The 21,527-nt window shown below is 42.3% G+C and overlaps 1 protein-coding gene across 1 annotated transcript in view; it reads left to right on the top strand.

Moving 5' to 3' along the window:
- FASN (fatty acid synthase) overlaps positions 1-20,396 on the top strand; it is a 49,434-nt gene extending 29,038 nt beyond the window's left edge. The window contains exons 24-43 of the mRNA XM_026071115.1: positions 698-862; positions 1,103-1,221; positions 1,326-1,480; positions 1,865-2,068; positions 3,089-3,239; positions 3,967-4,145; positions 4,667-4,786; positions 4,938-5,060; positions 6,219-6,442; positions 6,726-6,927; positions 8,051-8,202; positions 8,679-8,770; positions 8,921-9,072; positions 9,391-9,633; positions 13,192-13,380; positions 14,182-14,409; positions 14,879-15,099; positions 15,672-15,770; positions 15,948-16,199; positions 17,347-20,396. Of these exons, the coding sequence (XP_025926900.1) occupies positions 698-862; positions 1,103-1,221; positions 1,326-1,480; positions 1,865-2,068; positions 3,089-3,239; positions 3,967-4,145; positions 4,667-4,786; positions 4,938-5,060; positions 6,219-6,442; positions 6,726-6,927; positions 8,051-8,202; positions 8,679-8,770; positions 8,921-9,072; positions 9,391-9,633; positions 13,192-13,380; positions 14,182-14,409; positions 14,879-15,099; positions 15,672-15,770; positions 15,948-16,199; positions 17,347-17,484 (3,408 nt within the window). The 3' untranslated portion in view covers positions 17,485-20,396. The remainder of the gene's footprint in view (positions 1-697; positions 863-1,102; positions 1,222-1,325; positions 1,481-1,864; positions 2,069-3,088; positions 3,240-3,966; positions 4,146-4,666; positions 4,787-4,937; positions 5,061-6,218; positions 6,443-6,725; positions 6,928-8,050; positions 8,203-8,678; positions 8,771-8,920; positions 9,073-9,390; positions 9,634-13,191; positions 13,381-14,181; positions 14,410-14,878; positions 15,100-15,671; positions 15,771-15,947; positions 16,200-17,346) is intronic.
- Positions 20,397-21,527: the final 1,131 nt, after the last annotated feature.

Below are 21,527 nucleotides of genomic sequence, written 5' to 3'. Positions count from 1 at the left end.
TCCAGGTCATTGACGAAGAAGTTGAACAAGACTGGACCCAGGACTGACCCCTGGGGGACACCGCTAGCTACAGGCCTCCAACTAGACTCTGTGCCACTGAGCACAACTCTCTGAGCTCTGCCATTCAGCCAGTTCTCAATCCACCTCACTGTCCACTCATCTAACCCACACTTCCTGAGCTTGTCTATGAGGATGCTATGGGAGACAGTGTCTCTGTGTTACTCTGTGTTTTCCACACTTGATACTGTGGAAAGACCAGTTTCCTAACCAAAGTTTCCAGATTTCACAGAATCACAGAATGGTTGAGGTTAGAAGGGACCTCAGGAGATCATCTAGTCCAACCCCCCTGCTCAAGCAGGGTCACCTAGAGCACATTGTACAGGATCGTGTCCAGGTGGGCTTTGAATGTCTCAAGAGAGATTTGTGAGAGATATTTGTACTACTGCATTTTGAGAATCTTTTGGGGAAGAAGAAATAGTCTAGACATGGATAAAATACTATTATGTTAATCAAATATGTCTTTATACTGAGACAAAACTGATGCCAAGATTTCAAGCAAAAGCAAGAGGTGGACAGTGCCTGTTGTTCCTGGTGAAGTTGTCATCTTTGGGGAGATGCAGCACAAAGTATAGACGTGGCTTGTGGTTGTAACTGATTTCAACTTTGCTATTAATTGTTGTTATACCTGATTTAACAGGCACAATGGGAGGGCTTATTCAACAAGGTCTCGCTGAATCTGGTTGCAGTGAAGAGGTCTTTCTTTGGCTCAGTTATTTTCCTGTGTCGCCGGCAAGCCCCTGCTAAAACACCCATTTTTCTACCAGTAGATGAGACCCATTATAAGTGGGTTGAATCCTTGAAGGTGAGAATTCCTGAGTTCTGAATATTTCCAAATCATTATACTTTTTAAATGAGATATATTTAGCAGCATTTTAAGAAGTGTGCATGGGTAGTGTGTTCAATTGTTGTTGTTTTTTTGTTTTGKTTTGKTTTGGTTTTTTTGGTTTTTTTTGAACTGAAGTTATTCACCTCTGTCTTAAGGTTGCAAGAGCTGTTTCCTTTCTGTGATTCCTAGTAAGACAGTTTGGGGTTTCTCCTGTAGGAGGTTTTGGCCGACTCCTCAGAGCAGCCTGTGTGGCTGACTGCCACCAGTAGTGGGAATTCAGGAATCCTAGGAATGGTGAACTGCCTCCGCCTTGAAGCAGAAGGCCACAGAATCAGGTACAAAAGTATGCCCTGAGTCACACAGGAGGCAAGATGTTTTTCTGTTAGCTTCTTTTCTGGCCTATAGCAAAACAAACAAAATGACAATTTCTGGATTCTAGGTGTGTGTTCATTTCCAACTTGAACCCTTCATCAGTTGTCCCGCCCACTAGCCTTTCTTCCTTGGAGATGCAAAAGATTGTTCAGAAAGACCTGGTGATGAATGTGTATCGTGATGGAAAGTGGGGCTCCTTCAGGCATCTCCCACTGCAGCAAGGTAACTCACATGAGGATTGTTTGCAAGGCCTAAAAGAATGGAATTGCATGGACTAGGAGTAGCTATTGTTCCCATAGCTATTGTGTTGTTGGGTTTTTGTTGTTGTTGTTAGACTGGGGTTTTTTTGTGTGTGGGGGGGGGTGTTTAGTTTGTTTTTTGACGGATAATTTGGAATTTCTTTGCTCTAGCTCAGAGTGAACAGTAACATGCTCTGGTGCTAGGAGGAAGGATGAGCTGTTTAGGGTACAGGCAGATTGCAGGATAAGAATGGGTTTTGTGGAGTGCAAAGGGAGGAGGTAGCAACTGCTCAAAAAATTTACTCATTCTGGAAAGTGTGTGCCTGTGTTAGTATGTATAAAGTTCTTATTGTTCCTTTTTCTGCAGCTCAGCCTCAGGAACTGACAGAATATGCCTATGTAAATGTATTGACTCGTGGAGATCTCTCATCCCTTCATTGGATTGTCTCCCCACTTCGCCACTTTCACACAAMTAATCCCAGTGTTCAGCTCTGCAAAGTCTATTATGCATCTCTCAATTTCCGGGACATTATGTTGGCCACAGGAAAACTTTCTCCAGATGCCATACCTGGTGAGTTAAAATTGCACTAGAAGAAAACTTATTCATGTGTTACTACGCTCGAATTTATTCACATAATCGCCTGTATGTTAGTTATGCACTGGCTCAGGTATATATATCACTTTTTCTTTGCATGAAAACATACTTCTGAAAAGGAAGTATAGCCCTACTGTAGAACTGTGCACCAAAAACTCCAAAGTTCTGCTTCAGGTTACCACCCCATTTGATCTTTCATATGGCAGTACTAAAACCTGCTATGAGGAAACATTAACCCCACTGCATAGATAGCAAGGTTGAGGTGAAACAACTTGCTGGAGATTCCAGAGATAGGCAGGGTATGTACCAAGGTGAGAATGTGTGTGGGGGGGGGTTGTTGTTTTGTTTTGTTTTTGTTTTTCTTGCTGTCATACTGCTGGACATGCTTTGCTTTTAAGGGGGAAAAATGCAAGATTAAATGATCTCCTGTCTGTAAAATGGAGATGATGATAATATCCTGATTCATAAGGAGCTGAGGATTAATGCAATGTCTATGAACTGTGTTTAAAGCTATTTATTTTTTTTTAAAGAGTCTGGAGACTCTATTTTATGGGTGGCCTGACTGGGGATAGGTTTCCCCTCATGACTGAGATTAGTCTTTGCCTAGTATAACTTTAGTGTGAAGCCTTCATTTCTGTAAACACCCAATTTCTCCGTGATCATCCTTTCTCATTTACATATAATTCTTTTTCAAAGAAGAGAAAAAGTGAAAACCTTTGAAACAGGATGCTTCCATTAGTTTCTCAGATGAAAGCTGAAAACTAAGGCAATATCATCAACAATAGAAAGTAAGATCTTATGAGACGGAGTCCCCTGCTGTTCTTGTTCCTAAGAATAAGAAATTAACTATTGTGGCTTATGAACTTTGTAAGTAGTAGACAAATCCAGCATTTTTTCTTTCTCTAGGATTCCAGCTTCCAGAGCCTTCTGTTGCAGTAAATTCTTGACCAAGGGGTTTTGGAAGTTCACTTTGTAAAACTGTTTACCTTCTCTTAGGTAACTGGGCTTTGCAGCAGTGCATGCTGGGCATGGAGTTCTCAGGACGGGACCTGGCTGGGAAAAGGGTGATGGGATTGCTGCCAGCAAAGGGACTGGCCACAGTGGTGGACTGTGACAAGAGGTTTCTATGGGAGGTGCCCCAAAACTGGTAGGTCAACTGCTGTTTTCTTTCGTATATGCACATAAGATTTGCCTTTCTTCTTGAGGCTGGTGACAGCCCTAGTCTGAGCGGAGGACTGCATACTGTGTACATTCCACTGTGGGGAATGATGACAGAGCTGTAGTCTGGTGAGGATTCTTTCCTCACCCCATCCGTCGCTCCTGTGACAATGCCGTGCTTCCTCTGTTCGAAGCTACAGGAAAGCCTTCTGTAGGGGTCATCACACTGACCTTCATGGTTTAGTAAAAGAAAGCAGCCTGCAGTAGAATTGTTAGCTAGCACTTTGAGGGTGGGAGGAATGATTTGTCATCTGCCAAATCCCTTTAGTAGCTAGCCTTGCTTGTGGAGAAGGCTGCTCCACAAAATGTGGATAATGGAGCTGTAGGATTTGGCTTAGTCAGCTGACTCACTGCAGGATTTAAGCACTTTTCTGTACAGAGGTGATTTGTATCGAACTCTCTCTTTCTTGGGCTGTTCGTCCCATGTGTTTCAGTATGGACAGGGATTTTGGTATTTACTATGTTATTGATTAGATACTGAAATATTTCTGCAGAAGGATGAAACTCTTGGCCATGCTCAGCAGCTGTGGTAGTCTGTTTTATAATTCAAAACCATTTATACTTTTTGGCCCATCTCAGCAGTTTCACCTTTCCAGTGCAGAAAAGCAAACTTTATCAGGAGAATCTAATAGCCTTCTCCCTTTCACTTCTCTTAGGACTCTGGAAGAAGCAGCTTCAGTGCCTGTGGTTTATGCCACTGCTTATTATGCTTTGGTGGTTCGAGGTGGTATGAAGAAGGGTGAGAGTGTCCTCATTCACTCTGGTTCAGGAGGTGTGGGCCAAGCAGCCATTGCCATTGCCTTGAGCATGGGCTGCCGCRTCTTTGCTACTGTGGGTGAGTACCGAGGTCCCGTTTTTTGGAATATCTGTGTGTATATATATTTTTCACCAATATGATCTCCTATAACCTTGACCTAGTTTCTAGTTGGACAGAAACAAGACATATGGCAAGTACAGCTGCTGACTACTTACTTAAAATTGCTACAGCACCAACAAACATCTACCTTCTGTACGTTATGTTATTCAAAAGTATGAGAGAAAAACAAGACTGCTTCTTGTTAAATTGAGTTATGTGATCAAAGAACATCATCTGTTGTAAGGCTTGATCTGTCTCTAGCCATTGCTTTATCACATAAATAAGCAGAAACTGTTAGACCAGCTTTTGTCCTAAGGTTTGACACCTTAGGACAAAGGTCTGAGAGCTTTGAAACAAGTGTTTGATGGCTTCTCAGACTCCAGATCTTCGTCGAGACGTCAAAGATGGAAATGTGCGGTTGTCGTCAAAAAAAAAAAAAAAAAAAAAAGAACAAAAAAATACTACCATCATTGAAGACTAAGCCTGTCTTCTACTTTCAGGCTCTGCTGAGAAACGTGAATATCTCCAAGCAAGATTCCCACAGCTGGATGCTAATAGCTTTGCTAGTTCCCGAAATACTACCTTTGAGCAACACATACTGCGAGTTACCAGTGGAAAAGGTAAGTCCGGGAACATTTTTCCTTCTTACTTTTGCTGGCTGTCACATTACACAGTTGCATTTTTCCAAAAGACAAAATAGGTCACTAGACAACAGAGTTAAACTCTCAGCAGACTGAGTTCATTAAATAGTTACTTCTCCTTTCATTGCAGGTGTCAACCTTGTGCTAAATTCTTTGGCAGAAGAGAAGCTCCAAGCCAGTTTGCGTTGTCTTGCTCGACATGGGCGCTTTTTGGAAATAGGCAAATTTGATCTGTCTAACAACAGTCAGCTTGGTAAGACAGGGCATCAGGAAACATCTCTTGTTATGCTTAGGCAAGCTTAACAGCACAGTCTATTCACTGTCTTAATCCAGACTAATCTTCAAATGCAGAAAGCTTTTAGCTGGAATATTTGTTTTGTAATAGAAATTTTGCCTTGGCTTTGAAAGCCCTGTGTAATGCATCATTGCAAATTTTATTTTGTTTTTATCACTAACCATTTATCTAGTCTTTTCAACAAATGCTTTCTGGGAGAAACAAGGCACTCTACATTTTCTGGAAGACTGTCATAAAACATACAAAATTGAGTTATCTTCATTAAAGTCTTTCCTTAAAATCAGCATAGGACATAATGCCTATGAAATGTTTGACTGACTAGAAGGTAGTAAGATTATAAGCTTTTGGGGAATTAAGAGGTCCATTTATAATGTATTATTGTACTATAAAACTAGCAAAGGAAGTTCATAGCTGTATGAGGTGAAGTCTTTACCCTCAGTTCTAGGTAAGCTTGATCACTTATAAAGCGAGAATAATTGGAACTTTTCAGCTAATTACAAATAACTTGATCCAAGGGAACCTTAATATGTTATTTTGCTAAGTTCCTGTGGCATTTTGATGGTGGAGGGGCAAGATTAATCTGATTTCTCCTGGGTGGAGAGACAAATTCAAATATTACAATGCAATAGGTTAGTGAAAAGTGGCAAGACTGTCCTCCTGGTGTATTCTTATTCCAATTAAATTTCAAAAGATCCTAGTGTCACAGAAAGCTTCTACAGGAAAGAATCATCTATGGAGATAGATGGGATGCACATGGAATTCTAGCTTCTCTCTGACCTCTGACTTGGCTGTCTCTACATGCAAAGTGTTCTTTCTAATATTGGACTGACTATTTGATAACTTATCCTGTTGAAGTTATGTCATAAATACAAGACGCTGACTTATGTGAGTGGAGTGTCTTGTTAAACTAGTATGTAAGAGAGCAGCCTAATTAATATAGCCTTTAGAGAATATGTACATGTGTGTGAGTCTGGAAAACATAGAATTCTAGCAACTAATGACTGTTTTACACCTCATTTTTGTGTTATTGACTACATAGAAATGTTTCAGAAGCAGAAGCAGGACTATCTTTGAAACGACAGTGCATGAGGTTATAACCAAATTGCTTTTTTCTAGGAATGGCTCTCTTTCTCAAGAATGTGGCATTTCATGGGATACTACTAGATGCAATCTTTGAGGAGGGAAACCAAGAGTGGGAGGTAGTATCGGAGTTGTTGAAGAAAGGTATAACAGATGGTGTGGTAAAACCCCTGAGGAGCACTGTCTTCAACAAAGAAGAGGTAGAAGCTGCCTTCAGGTTCATGGCACAAGGAAAACACATTGGTAAAGTTATGATTAAGGTAATGAGATAGTTGTAGATTTTAATTCTCTGCTTCATCTGTCATCCTGTGTATATGAATTGGGTTGAAATATCCAGTATAGCCAAGCTGAAGTTGCCTAACTAGGACAGCACATCTAGGGTTATGTCTCTTATTGCTGACATTGTAACATATGTAGCTAAGATTTGTCACTCTGATCTAGAAATTTGATCCCCATTGGCTGGAGGAGTATAGCTCTATGTGGAAAGACAGGAAATGCATTGTGTATCTATCTAATTGTAACTCTTCATTGTTTTGTTGGAAGGTCCAAGAAGAGGAGAAGGAATATCCTTTAAGAAAGTCTGAACCAGTCAAATTTTCTGCCATTTGCCGAACTTCCTGTCCGCCTACCAAGTCTTACATCATCACAGGGGGCCTAGGAGGATTTGGGCTTGAGTTGGCACAGTGGCTAATTGAGAGAGGAGCACAGAAGCTTATATTGACATCTCGTTCTGGCATACGAACTGGTAAGTAAAGACCGTAAAGGACAGGACTTGACTGTCTTTCAACTGACCCTGATCCGTAGTCTCTTCCTTCGAGTTTCTATCAGCAAATACAAATGTCTTGATCTCCCTTCCCCCCCTGCCCTCCCCCTATGAATACATCATCTCACTTCAAACAAATTGTCATCCCCTTTATTCTAAAGAAGGAAATATCTTTTGACTCAGCCTCTCTTTCCAGCAACTTCTTTCTTCTCATTTTATGCTTCTTAATCCTGTCAACCCATGTTCTCCCTTTTTTCCCTTCTTTCCCAGGATTTCTTCTAAGGTCTTGCTTCTATTTTTATCTCTTCTCCAAAAGTCTATACCCAGCTACCTCGCAGGCTCATCCAGTGGCTCATCAAATGCCATAAACAAAGGCCTATAAATGTTGTTGTTCTTGCTAAAGATAACTTGAGGAGCAAAAATAGGTTATACCCATGGATGTTTCCTTTGACCATTCACGTAGACAGCCCATCTGTAAAGATGCGCCCTGGTATCAGATAACATGTTAGTGTTTTTGAGGCATCAGTTTCATTGCAATCTCAGTATTGAGATTTTTTTATCAGTGCTTCCTCTCACAAATTTGGCCATAACAAAACTTTACTCTGACTTTACAGATTTCTTCTTTCTATTGGCAAGCTCATAGCTACACCCCTTTTACAAACATATGGAGTGCAAATACTCTTATTCTTTCTTCTCCGGTTTTGGTTGTGCTACTATTACCTGATGCCTTGCTTCTAATCTAGCCATTCTTTCTGAGCCATTCATTCTTTACTGAGACAGTACCCAAATTCTTAAGTTCATCTCCCTTCACTACTGCACGCTTTTTCTTCTTTTGTTCCCCGACTCTCTTCTCCACTTCGTGGTCTATTCAAAATACTTAAGAAATGCAAGTGATTTCTATCTCCTATTTGAGTTCTGTCCAGTTTTCCTCTTGCTTCAGACTGACTTTATTTGTGCTCTCATGTTTTTGAGTTTCTGTTTAGCTGAATCAGGAATTATTTATCTGTTCAATCCCTGTCTAACCAGAAAAGTGCAGGAAATAGATTATCCAAAGCATGGTGGTTTGAATGCTTCATCCCATGCATTGTTCACCTTATTTTTGCAGGTTATCAGGCTAAGCGAGTTAGCGAATGGAAAGCAATGGGAATCCAAGTGTTGGTATCCACCAGTGATATTGGAACACTTGAAGGAACACAGCTATTGATAGAAGAAGCTTTGCAGCTTGGACCAGTTGGGGGCATCTTTAATTTGGCTGTGGTAAGTGCTAGAAATGGTCAGGACTTGTAAGAGATAGCAGCCATGAAAATGGTATTTGTACAGAGGGTAGGCACCAGTCCAGGTTCAAACAGTTTTAGACTGCCTCTCTGTTTCAAAAGGCATTTTGCTTTCATGTTACCTGGTGACCTACAGGCTTAGGGGTCTGGCCTCTTGACCTGGAGAGCAACAGTATTTGGTCAGCCAGCTCAGTTCTGGGATAAGATGAATGTTTCCCATGACCCCTGGGGACAAGAAAAATCCCATGCAGAATTTGCCAGGTGAAGACTGCAGTGTCAGTACTGAAAAGAACAGACTTAACAAAAAACTATGTTAGCCTTGTTGTATTTCAGGGTATGTCTGTGCTAGAGACTTACAAAAATGTGTTGTGTGGTGATATTCTGTCACATGTCAAAACATGTGGCAACTTTAAACAGAGAAACTAGAGGTACTGAAAATGTTTATTTTGTCTCTGATAGGTCCTTAGAGATGGCATGATTGAAAATCAGACCCCAGAATTCTTCTGGGAGGTCAACAAGCCCAAGTATTCAGGCACCCTTCATTTGGATTGGTAAGCCTCTGTAGAAGGGACAGATATGAATTGCATGTATGGTGATAGAGGTTGATCCAACTTAGTCATTTTAGTCTTGCCCTGTCCTTCCATGGCAGCACGTAGTTAGCAGTTTTTTCTAACGGCTTTCTCTCCCTGTTCCTTGCCAAGGGTGACTCGTAAGAAGTGCCCAGACCTGGACTATTTTGTTGCATTCTCCTCTGTAAGCTGTGGAAGAGGAAATGCTGGGCAAAGCAATTATGGCTTTGCCAATTCTACCATGGAACGTATCTGTGAGCAGCGACACCATGATGGACTTCCAGGTATGATAACTTTTACTCATCTGGTGGAAAAATACATCCCTTCAAACATCCAGAGGAGAACCAGCTCCCCAGAAATTTGTGGACTTGTCTGGTGTGATCATGAGTGTTGAAAGGTGTTTCCTCTCCTAGCTGTTTCCAAGTCATTCATGTATGAATGCATGCTATTTAACAGTACAAAGGAAATGCCATTCACTTTCATGCACACAGGCATTCACCTAGGTGTTTTCAACTGCCTTTTGTTGCTGCCAAGTGCTTTAGTTAACTAACTAAAAGTTAATTAAAAGCCTAATGTGTTCTTTCCTCTGCTTTTTCCTCCAGGCCTGGCGATCCAATGGGGAGCCATTGGTGATGTGGGTATCCTTCTGAAGACACTGGGAAACAGAGAGGTTGTGGTTGGGGGAACCATTCCCCAGCAGATCAGCTCATGCCTGGAGGTGCTTGATATCTTCCTGAATCAACCTCATCCTGTCATGTCCAGTTTTGTCCTAGCAGAGAAGGTCTCTGTGAAAAGTGAAGGAGGCAGTCAACGGGATCTTGTGGAAGCTGTTGCTCACATTCTGGGTAGGTGCAGAGACTAGTAACTGCATAGTTGACACTGATTTCTAGAAGTTGTCTTGCTCCAGGATGTTCTGCAGGGAATAATGCTCTCAACAGCTGCTTGGAGGAAAGTGAGGATAGATGTATGGTGCCTCATTCTCTGATTGCTTGTGAAAGCATTCTTTGTCTGAGCAGTCATGGGGATATTGCTGGTATGGTTATTTCCTTAGCAGTGTGCATGAGAACCTGAGAACAGCTTTATGGGGTTATATCAAAGGTCAATCTGTCCCAGGATCCTGTGTCCAATAGTGACAAAAAGCCTGTTTCCCTCATTTTGCCACACCACTAGGCAGAACAAGACCGGGCAGCAGCCAGAGGCTTGTTGTCCGGCTTCAGAGAGTGATGGGAACTTTTGGGAGTGCTCTCTTAAATGTGTATTGTACACCTCTGATTCCCTATCTGTCTGTTACTTTAAAAAAGCTTGTATTTATTTTCTCTGCACCATTTCCCTTTGTTTAATTTGTTGTCCTTTGGAATCAGTTTGCTTTTTTTCCTTGACTACTTTCTTTTCTTTTCTTTTCCTTTTTTCCTCTAGCGCCTTCCCTTTCTGAGAGGGCTTCAAGGTTTTGTTAGGACAGGGTATAAAACCAGGTACTAAACAGAGAAGCCAATATGACCAGTGGCCAAAAGTCAATCTCCCTCAGCCTGCCAGGTCTCTAAGCCAAGTATTACTGGACAGTGTCTATCAGCTCAATGCTTTTGGAAAGCAGTGAAGCTGCTGTAGGCACTCTACTCAGCATTTCCCTCTGATTTCTCCTCCCTCTCTTCCCCTGTCTTTTTCTTTGCCTCCCCACCCCCACCTTGGCACTGCTTCTTCTTTTTCATTGTCCCCAATAATCCATTTGTTCCTTCAATGGGGGCTTTTCTCCTTTAGTGTGTCTACATGCACAAGCATGCAATCTCTTCCTCAGCCTCTGAAGTTCTTTAGGAGTGGACTGGTGCCTCTCTCCAAACGGAGAACCCGTAGGAACAGCAGTCCACAAGAACAAAATCCTAGGGTAGCGTATAATAGGGCAAATATGTTTAACTTGCTGAGTACTATTCCAGYTTTCAAACATGTGGTTTGGGAATTTCCCCCTGCCACAAAAAGTGGGTTTTATGTTCTTAGTAACCTGTAGTGTATTTCATTTATCAGCTCTGTCACTGATCCCATATGAACATCTAATATCCATAGCTTAACCATGTGTTATAAGAAGTGCCACGTCCTTGCATCTGTTTTGGACCTGCTTCCTTTTACCATCATTTAGTGTTCCTTGTTCTTGTGTTGAAAGTGACTAATCCCTATCAACTCTGCTATGTCCCGCTTCAGCTGTCTCTTTTCCAGACAGAAGTGTATACTGATTCTTAGTTTTCTACCAAAGACAAATTAAAAAAAAAAAAAAAAAAGACAGTCTCCTCAGGATTACTTAAGGAATCATGTGTAGCAACTGACAGCAAATCTGACTTCACAGAATAAGCTATGTGAAGTGTGAGGGAGTGTCTGGGAAAGTATACCAGCTGTAGAGTTAGTCTGGAAGGGAGGAGAGGTGATGGAGCAGCTGATCCTGGGTACCATTTCCAAGCATGTGAAGGATAAGAGGATGATCAGGAGTAATCATCATGGATTCACAAAGGGGAAATCATGCTTAACCAACCTGATAGCCTTCTACGATGGAATGGCTGGCTGGATAGATGAGGGGAGAACAGTGGCTGTTGTCTCCCTTGACTTCAGGAAGGCTTTTGCTACTGTCTCCCATAACATCCTCATAAGCAAGCTGATGAAGTATGGGCAAGATGAGCAGACAGTGAGGTGGACTGAAAACTGGCTGAACGGCAGAGCTCAGAGGGTTGTGGTCAGTGGTGCAAAGTCTAGTTGGAGGCCTGTGGCTAGCAGTTTCTCCCAGGGGTCAGTAGTGGGTCCAGTATTGTTCAACTTATTCATCAGCGACCTGGATGAAGGGACAGAGTACACCCTCAGCAAGTTTGCTGATGATACAAAATTGGGAGGAGTGGCTGATGCCCCAGAGGGCTGTGCTGCCATTCACAGGGACCTCAACAGGCTGGAGAGATAGGTGGAGAGGAACCTCATGAGTAATAATAAAACAATAAAGGGAAGTGCAGAGTCCTACACTTGGGGAGGAATAACCCCATGCCCCAGTACAGGCTGGAGGCTGACCTGCTGGAAAGCAGCTCTGCGGAGAAGCAACTGGGTGTCCTGGTGGACAAGTTGACCATGAGCCAGCAATGTGCCCCTGCAGCAAAGGAGGACAATGGTATCCTGGGATGCGTTAGGAAGAGTGTTGCCAGCAGGTCGAGGGATGTAATCCTCCCCCTCTACTCAGCCCTGGTGAGGCCACATCTGGAGTGCTGTGTCCAGTTCTGGGCTCCACAGTACAAGAGAGGCATGGAGCTACTGGAGTGAGTCCAGCAAAGAGCTGCTAAGATGATTAAAAGACTGGAGCATCTCTCAAATGAGGAAAGGCTGAGAGAGCCGGGACTGTTCCACCTGGAGAAGAGAAGACTGAGGGGGGAACTAATCAATGCATATAAGTATCTGAAGGAAGGATGTAAAGAGGATGAGGCCCGACTGTTTTCAGTGGCGCCCAGTGAAAGGACAAGAGGCAACGGGCACAAACCGAAACACAGGAAGTCCCAGCTGAATATAAGAAAAAAGCTGTTTTACTGTGAAGGGTGACTGAGCAGTGGAACAGGTTGCCCAGAGAGGCTGTGGAGTCTCCATCCTTGGAGATATTCAAAAGCCGTCTGGACAGGGTCCTGGGCAACCTGCTCGAGGTGACCCTGTTTGAGGAAGGGGGTGTTGGACTAGATGATCTCCAGAGGTCCCTTCCAACCTCAACCATTCTGTGATTCTGTGAGTGGGTGAAGATGGCAGAGGGAGAAGCTAGGAAGAAGCCTGGGTTGGCAACATGGGGCAGAATAAGTGGTGTGGGGGGGTGGGAGGGGGGAAAGGGGGGAAGAGATGTAGGTGCAGCCGCTGTTACGAGAAGCTTTACAGGAAAGGGAAGGGTGAGAGACTTAGAACAGTGCAGAAATTGAAGGGGAAAAGGGGACTGAGACTGAAGGAAGAGGTAATTTCTCCTGTGGTAAGCATCAAGTGCTGCAATCAACCATCATTGCCACTGACAACTGTTCCAATTTCATGTTACAGCCTAGAATTAGTTGTGTCAGGTCTAAGACTTCTGTTTCAGTTAGAGCCTCCAGTATGTGAAATTCTTCCATCTGGCTATTGGGAACTTGATCTAGAGCTTATAGGCTGACATTCACAGCTGTTTAGCTGTCATCAAGCTGTGTACGTTTAACATGTACTCTAAAGACTAGATCCCATGTGACCAGCTCTGGATTGTAGAAGAGATGATTTGTGAAAGCATTAGGTAATTCTGAAAGGGGGTTCTGCTTCTGCAGCTGCATATTATTTGGGTTTGAGGAGAAAAGAAGGAAATTGAGAAGATTGCTAGAGAGGCCAAGAGCTGAAAAAGAAATCAGCTTTTTTTTTTTTTAAATATGTGTACTGTTTTTCCTCAGGTGTCCGTGATGTGAGTAGTCTGAATGCTGAGAGCTCCTTGGCAGACTTGGGCTTGGATTCCTTGATGGGTGTGGAGGTGCGCCAGACACTGGAGAGGGACTATGACATCGTTATGACCATGAGAGAAATTCGACTCCTTACAATCAACAAACTACGTGAACTTTCCTCCAAGTCTGGGATGGCAGAGGGTATGGCATCTGGAWTAGGGTTACTATGCTAATCACCTGAACCCAAACAACTAAGCTCCCAACCCACCACTTCCATCTCTAATGACATAAGCCTCTGTCAAATGATGAAATAAGATCCAATAATAGCTGAAAGGATTTTAAATGACAGACATGCCACTGAAGTGCACTGACCGTTGGGTTAGGACCATCATTTATGGGGTAAGGATATAAGAAAGGTCTTGCAAGCTGCTCTGCTGCCTGGGTAGTATCAGTAATACAGATATAATACTGGGCCTGACAGAGTCATACAGTAGCTATGCTATTAGGAAAAATAAGAAAATAGTAAAGGCAAGACCAAGGCAATAGAAATATTCCTAGCCAAGGCTCAGAGTGATAAGTATCTCCTGTGTGCCCACCCTCCTTAAGAGCCTGACAAAAATAGTCTCTCTAGAACTCTAAATGGCTTAAATTCCCTATAGTATTATGCCATGGATCCATAACCAAGGTACTGTCAATCAGCTGCTCTGTAGTAACTGCCTGCATGAGTGCTCTTACATGGTAGTGTGCAGGATGTAATTTGAGACCTTTTACCTCTCTGAGGAATAAATAACTTAATGTCTTGCTTACTGCTAGGTAAAAGCACRTACAGCTGCCAATGAGCAGCTGACAGTGGGGAGGTCTCTCTGTCTGTGCCCTGATGATTTAGCAAGCCAGTGGGCTAATCCAGTACAGCTCTTAGCATCTCTCTTAGGGCTATGTTTATATGACCGAGAATCTGGTCCTGAATCTAACTGGGTTTGTCTGGCATACTTCCCTTCAAAGAGCTGAAACCATCTCAACCTATGAAGACTGGCCCGGGTGAGCCTCCAAAACTAGATCTGAACAGCTTGTTGGTGAATCCAGAAGGTCCAACGATCACCTGTCTCAATGATGTTCAGAGCACAGAACGCCCTCTTTTCCTTGTTCACCCCATTGAAGGATCCATCACAGTCTTCCACACTCTTGCCTCCAGACTTCATATGCCATGCTATGGGCTCCAGTGCACAAAAGGTACCTAAGTTCTTGTACATCTTGAATTTGTAAACCTAATATTCTAAATTTTAGTGTCCTTGTAGAGGAAGCTTGGCTCTAGACTCTTAAACTCGGAGGATCAAACATCAGTACCCACAGTCCACATAGGGCTGTGTACTAAGTTAGATTGAAGATGCATGTGTAAGGGCAAATGGAACAACTGTATGTTGCATTCAGTCCCTGCCAGTAGATTATCACATGGGAGGAAAATAAGGCATGGTGTTCTACCTGCCTTTTAGAAAGACAGGAGCATTACTATTCCTTGTCCAAAACGTAGGCTAAACCCAAGCTAACCATAATTGTGTATTTATCTGTTTAGAAATTTACCTTCAAAATAACCTGGATGTTTCTAATAGGTTTGTTTTGGAGCTCATGAAAACATAATTGTCTCTCCCAGTGTCTGTCTGACTGAAGCCTGTTTCTAACTCTATCTTGTCTCATGTTCTAGCTGCTCCCCTGGACAGCATACAGAGCCTGGCAGCCTATTACGTTGACTGTATGAAGCAGATACAGCCTGAAGGACCTTATCGTATTGCTGGATATTCTTTCGGTGCCTGTGTAGCCTTTGAAATGTGCTCCCAACTACAAGCGCAACAAAATGCTTCCCAGGCACTCAACAGTCTGTTCCTCTTTGATGGGTCTCATTCGTTTGTGGCAGCATATACTCAAGTAAGAGATGCTAGGAAAATCTTCCATCTGGAGACCATCCTGTCTCATCAGGGCTCACGTTTTGGGAGTTTAATATTCTATATGTGAGCCATCTGAAGAACTGACAACTCTCATAACAGGGGAGGTGGGAAAGAGCTGCAATAGTAGATTATGGACACTTAGGGATTACTGGAGGGTGGGGAAGCAAGGGCTTCGTTAACTGGCTAGGGCTGGGGCACAAATGCTGTTCTTGCCATGTAAATTGTAATATTAGTATATGTCTCGTGGAAGATCCTAGAGCCTGCAAGATGACATCCTAATGTGGGGTGCTGGGAAACCTTGCTTAAGCCTTCATTTTCATTACCATAGTGGTTTCTAGAGGGTCCTCAGCTCTTGACAATTGTCACCTGTGGATTAGCATTCTAATCTTTGTCCTCAAGGTATCTCTCCCCTCACCCCTCCCCAGGCCCCCAAGCTTCAGTTGTCCCCCCACACACCCAGTTCAGAGCCCTACGTTCTGGAATTTTTTTTATCTAACATTCAAGAGCAAGTATATCCCTCTCGTGCTAGTATTTCACTTTTCTCTTTTCCAGAGTTACAGAGCCAAACTGACCCAAGGAAATGAGGCTGCATTGGAGACTGAAGCATTGTGTGCCTTTGTTCAGCAGTTTACAGGCATTGAATACAATAAAGTAATGTTTGTTTCTTATAGTGCAAAGAGGAGGGAGTTTTGGGGTTTTTTTCTTTTTTTAGTGTGTGATATGTTTTAGTGTGCGGTGGTGGTGGTTTTTGGGGTTGGTTTGCTTGTTTTAATGTAGCCAGATACTTAGATGTTGAAAATAATGGAAAAAAAATCATAATGTTTCCAGCTGTTGGAGATTCTTCTGCCCCTAAAAGATCTGGAGGCCCGTGTCAACGCTGCTGCAGACCTGATAACTCAGATCCATGAAAACATCAATCGTGAGGCACTCAGCTTTGCTGCTGCTTCCTTTTACCACAAACTGAAGGCTGCTGACAAGTATATACCAGAGTCCAAGTATCATGGGAACGTGACACTGATGCGGGCAAAGACTCACAATGAATATGAAGAAGGCCTGGGTGGAGACTACAGACTCTCAGAGGTCAGTCTGAGGCATGCTGGTGACTCTTGAGATTCTCTGATAGTTTGGGGAACAAAAGAAAAGCATAGAAAATCCTTCTTACTGAGGGAGAAGGGATGAAACTCACCTGAGAAGAAGAAAAAAAAATCATTGTGCCCTACAAAGAAAGGAAGAGCCCTGAAAAGCAAATGAGTTGATTTGGTTCCAGGCACTCTCTCGAGATAGTAAGGGCCAAGAGAAGGTCTAACCTGTATATTGGACAAATAACTCTTTTCCATGGCTAATTCTTGCAACTCCCCAAATATACTCTATATAACAAAGATGTTAAAAGAGAGCAACTCCAGAGAAATAAATTTAAGCTTCTTTTCTTGACTGTAGACCCCTACAGTTTCTCCAGCGCAAACGGGCAGATCTTTGAAGAGCAAATGTTGGCCTTCTGCCAATAGAGGCAGCTTTGCTTAGTCACCTTTTGTGGACCCCATAGAAGTTAGTATGTGGGTATCTTGTGGGCAACAGACCAGGTTTTTTGGTCCGTGGCCTAAATAAGGCCTCTGTTCTTTAGCCTCTGTTTACATAAAATGGGAAGTGTCTTACTTTATAGTAAAGATACCAGAGAAGAAGGAATTTACAAAACAACCTGCCACTCCTTCTATCTCCAATCCAGGTGGTTTCCTAACCCCTTCAGACATTTTCGTACACATTCATTCTCAATTCCAGTCTAACTTGTATGTGATTAAATTTACATAACACCCTTAAAGAAAGAGGTATTGGGAGGCAGGGGGTGGGAGAGAGGGGTGTGTTTGGTGGGGGGTTATTTGGCTTTAAGGGCAGGGAAATAGCTACTTCATTATTCATGCTTGGTATAGTAGGTAAATTATTTTGCTAGTATCAGGTTGGGAGGCTTCCTGCCCAGCTTGTATTATTTGAACGGATCACCTGCCAGGCTGTTAAGTAAAATGCTTTAAAACACTGGTTTCCAATTAATACCCTGCAGCTGATCTATAGAACTGTCTCCGGAAGAATAAAATTGATGGTGTTTTCAATTAAGTTTGATATGGACAATGATATGAAATGCGAGTAATGTAGAAGGCTGACAAAGCCAAAACAGCTAGGTGACCAGATTCTTGAAAACTGTGAATATAAAGCTTTCTGTTTTGCCTCTGTACAGGTATGCGATGGCAAAGTATCTGTCCATGTCATTGAAGGGGACCACCGTACCTTATTGGAGGGAGATGGTGTTGAATCAATTATTGGGATCATCCACAGCTCACTGGCAGAGCCCCGAGTCAGTGTCAGAGAGGGTTAACTGCTTCTGCTCACTCACTGTCAGTGGTGAAGAAAATGCCAACAACATTCCTTGTTATGACAGATCCCAAGGAACTCTTCCTGTTCAACATCTCATCTGCTCTGCTGCCAGAACTGGGAAGTCCAGCTGAACTTGATCAGTCTCTTTCTCTCTCTTTCTTGCTCATTTTTCCCTTTCCCAACTTTTCATGGGTTCTTTCCCCTCCTTTCCTTCCTATGCTTTATTTTCCCCTAGTCTCCCTGTCTGTGTTACCCTAGTGCTGTGACTTTGTCACTGTGCACTGCTACATTGGTTCCCCACTGATGGCAGCTTCCTACACCCTTGGCAGTGTGAAAAACAAACTTAGGAGTAGATTCTTGTGCTCTGTATTGTTTTGTCTTAACAGTATTCCAAAGGGTAAGTGATAGCACTTGTTGACCAAGCCCAGTGAGCAGGGAGGGGAGCTACAGCTGATTTCGGAGATACCTGTTGTCTGTGAAGAATCTGTCTGTAGTTAGGTCAGAAAGAGAATTCCATTGAGGCTTTTGTAACTATATTTTTTTAATTTGAAATATTCTAAGTATTTATTGTGTCAAACCAGAGACTTCTTGCTTGGTTTTAATTTATCGTGGGTTCTAGGAGAAAAGAAACATCCTTTTTCAGAGGAGGAGGCTTATTCTACAAGGGGAAGTTGCCTATTTGTTAAACCAAAGTGCATCTTTGGAACAGTCTTTTTCCACCCTATTCAGAAAGAAAAAGGTAGAAAGAGGTTTCTTACCATCATCCCCTTTTTTGGAGAGAGAGACAGAGACAGAGACAGGAGGAAAAAGGGTGGGATGGGTGGACAGATTCCACTGTATTGAGTAGCCTTAATTTGGCTGATTAAAAACACAGGCAAAGCTGTCCTTAGGCATGTACTCAGTATATATTTGCACAAGGTTCTGTGCTCTGCCATACCAGAACCTTCATAAAGCATTAAAACTATTGCTTCACCTTTGTTCCAGACCACCTCTAGTCTGCCCACCCAGCCAAACATTAGGAATGGGAAGAATAGAGTCCTTCACTGATATGTGTACATATCCTCCTACCCCTGCTCTCCCATAACCAAAGCTCAGGCAAACTTATGAGCATCTACCCAAAGCCCCTGCATATCTTACTTAGCACAGGGCTTGCTTCAGCCTTGGGCATTAATTTTCCTCTCAGCAGTGAGACCAGAAATCCCACATAAGTTAGCTAAGTAATCAGTTTAGTGGTATGATTTTAAGATATAGTACCTTTTTAAAGGAAACTTGCTTAAAATTCAGTTAAATTCTTGCCTTTGCTATGCTGAATCTGTCCTTTTGGGAATCGGTAAATCCTTGCTACACTTATGATACAGAGGAGACCTGGGTAGCAACAAAGCACCAAACAGAAGGAGTTATTGTGCCTCTCAGAACTGTTATAAATCCCAGTTCTCTCCATCTTCATCTCCCAGTGAAGTAACCTGTTAGTACTGGAGCAGTTCAGTGTCAGGAGTGAGTGGTTCTTCACTGCAGGTTCTGACTTGATGTCTTTTGCTTCCACCACCCTCTGTGGATAGTGGCTGGGTTAACTGGTTTTAGTTTTATAAAGTATTTCTTTGTGAAATCTGAAATACAAGCATAATGTCAGCTTAAAGCATTTGCAAAATAAGTCTTGCTGCCCCCCCCCCCACTTTTTTTTTTTTTTTTTTTTTTTTTTTTTTTTTTTAATACTTTCTGGTCTGAAGAGTGTCTTTTTCTCTTTGGCTTTCCTAGAATTAAACAGAATTGATCACTGGTTGGCTTTTTGTCTTATTCTCTATCACCCTTTTTTATTTCTGTGTTTCATCTTGAATCTATCATTTCTTGGTATTAAGACAAAACTTCTGCTGACATATCTGGTTTGGTGTCTGTAACAGTAGTAATAAAGAACACTTGTAACTATTCTGGAGCATGGCTTCTTGTTGCCATGATTTTGGTACCTTAGATGCAGCCAAACCACAAACATACAAAATTGAAGCAGAATCTCTCAATTCTAATTCTGGCACCTTTATTATGGTTTTGGACAAGTCATTAATGCTACTGCCTCAGTTTCCCTATCTGTAAAAGGGGGCTAATAGCATCTACCTCAAGATTGTTGAGAGAATTAGGTAAGCTATGAGTATAAATGCTATTAAGTTGTTAGGTATGGTGATAACGTCTTGTTAGGTGTTAAGGGAAAGAGGCAAGCAGTCAATGTGTGAGGGGCAAGAGACAGCTGCAAAGAACATGATACTGGAGAGTGGCTATATGAACTGGTCATATGTGCATAATACAGGACTTCATTATATCTACTGCTTACTATCCATGAACATCGTAGCATAAGACATTGGAAAAAAATTGAAACAAACATGCCCTGGTATTTGTTTTTTCCAACTACTGGCAGTTGTGGTGACCCTGAAAAAAGAGCAAAGGAATCCTATTTCCCTTGGTTGTACTGAAAATCTACAAGGAAAGAAGAGAGTGATTAATTTTAACCAAGCTGGTAAAATAGTTCTGCACTGAAATAAAATATTTAACAAGAGTCTGACCTGGCATCTCAGCTCTGAAAGAAAAGTGGTGCAATTCAGTGAGCAGTTTTGACTGGGCTATGCGGAGGGAGTAAGGACTAATGTTGTTCCAGCTATCTAAGCAGGAGTTAAATACAAATTTCTGTACAAGAATAAAATTGCATGGCCTTCTGTAGGCAAAGCTTGAGGACACTGTTTGGGTAATAAAGTACATCAAGAATGACTTAGCATCTATGCTCTCAGTGTTCTTGCAGTTGTTATTTGAAAACAGGGTTTTTTTTTTTTCCCCATAATTGTCTGATTATCACCTGCTGCTGTGTAACCTGTTATCTAACTGGCTGCTGAATACAGTCTGCCAAAAATAAATACATTATTAGAGCTTGCACTGCTTGTTGTTTCTCAGTAGTCTGTCAGATAGGCATGTATAGAGCAATAACACCATAATGCAAAATCAAATGTTGCAGTTCCTTGTTTTGAGAAGACTAGGACAGAAAAGTCCTTCAGCTCTACCCTTCCACATTAAATTTAAGTGCAAGTCTCTGTCAACTGCTACTCGCATGCCATCCTCCTCTTCAGCCAGCTCCTTACAGGCTTCTGTACACAATGCTGGTCCTCCTTGAAGCTGCAAAATAACAGTCCCCTGTTGGACCTACAGACTTATTTTGGCTCACAAATATACATGTTGCTACTGTGTAACACTGACCTGTGGGTATAAATACCTTAAATCTACAATATAACCTACCAGAGAAGGAGAACAAGAACATGGAGTACATCGTGCGTGTAGCTGTCAGCATTAAAACTATTATTTTCTCATTCTGGGAAATTTTCCCAGTCAGCTTCCTGAGGGGAAAGAAGTACACGTCTTCTGCCAAAGATAATAACTGAAGTCATACAAGAAGGGTCATGGAGTAACAGAAGTGATGACTTTAAACAAGAAAACCAGACAGCAGAAATGGAGAAGGTACCTGGCTCTGGTCCTGAAGCAGAGGTCAAGTTAAAACCAAAGGAATTTAAGGCAGAATAGTGGAAAAGGAAGCAGGTGTTTCTCCTACAGCCAAAGATCAGACATCTTGCGTACAACTCAGGATCAAAAGAAAAGAAAAAARTAACACTGGAAAAGCAGATTAAAGAGGAACGAGAGTGTTGGAGGGATGGAGAGGGTTGACATTTACCACAGTAGAACTGGTGGTTTAGGCCTTTTGAAGGTAGTGATATTATCTGGAAGACAGGGGAAAAGAATCAGAAGAGCTTGAAGCTTAGCTATCTCTTGTGGCAGAATTCCTCACAACTGAGTGCTGGTAATTTAGTTTAAAAAGGATGTAGGATTAGACAGTGAACTGTGCAGATTGTCAATGGATAGCTCTAGCAGGCTTCCTGAACAATTGGACTATATCACAGAATCACAGAATCACTGAGGTTGGAAGGGACCTCTGGAGATCATCTAGTCCAACCCCCCTGCTCAAGCAGGGTCACCTAGAGCACATTGCACAGGATTGCATCCAGGCGCATTTTGAAT

This window comes from Apteryx rowi, unplaced genomic scaffold, assembly GCF_003343035.1.
Source record: "Apteryx rowi isolate R43461 unplaced genomic scaffold, aptRow1 scaffold_1073, whole genome shotgun sequence".
Taxonomy (NCBI): Eukaryota; Metazoa; Chordata; class Aves; order Apterygiformes; family Apterygidae; genus Apteryx; species Apteryx rowi.
The sequence above is the reverse complement of the archived record's forward strand: the minus strand, read 5'-3'. Positions and strand labels throughout refer to the sequence as shown.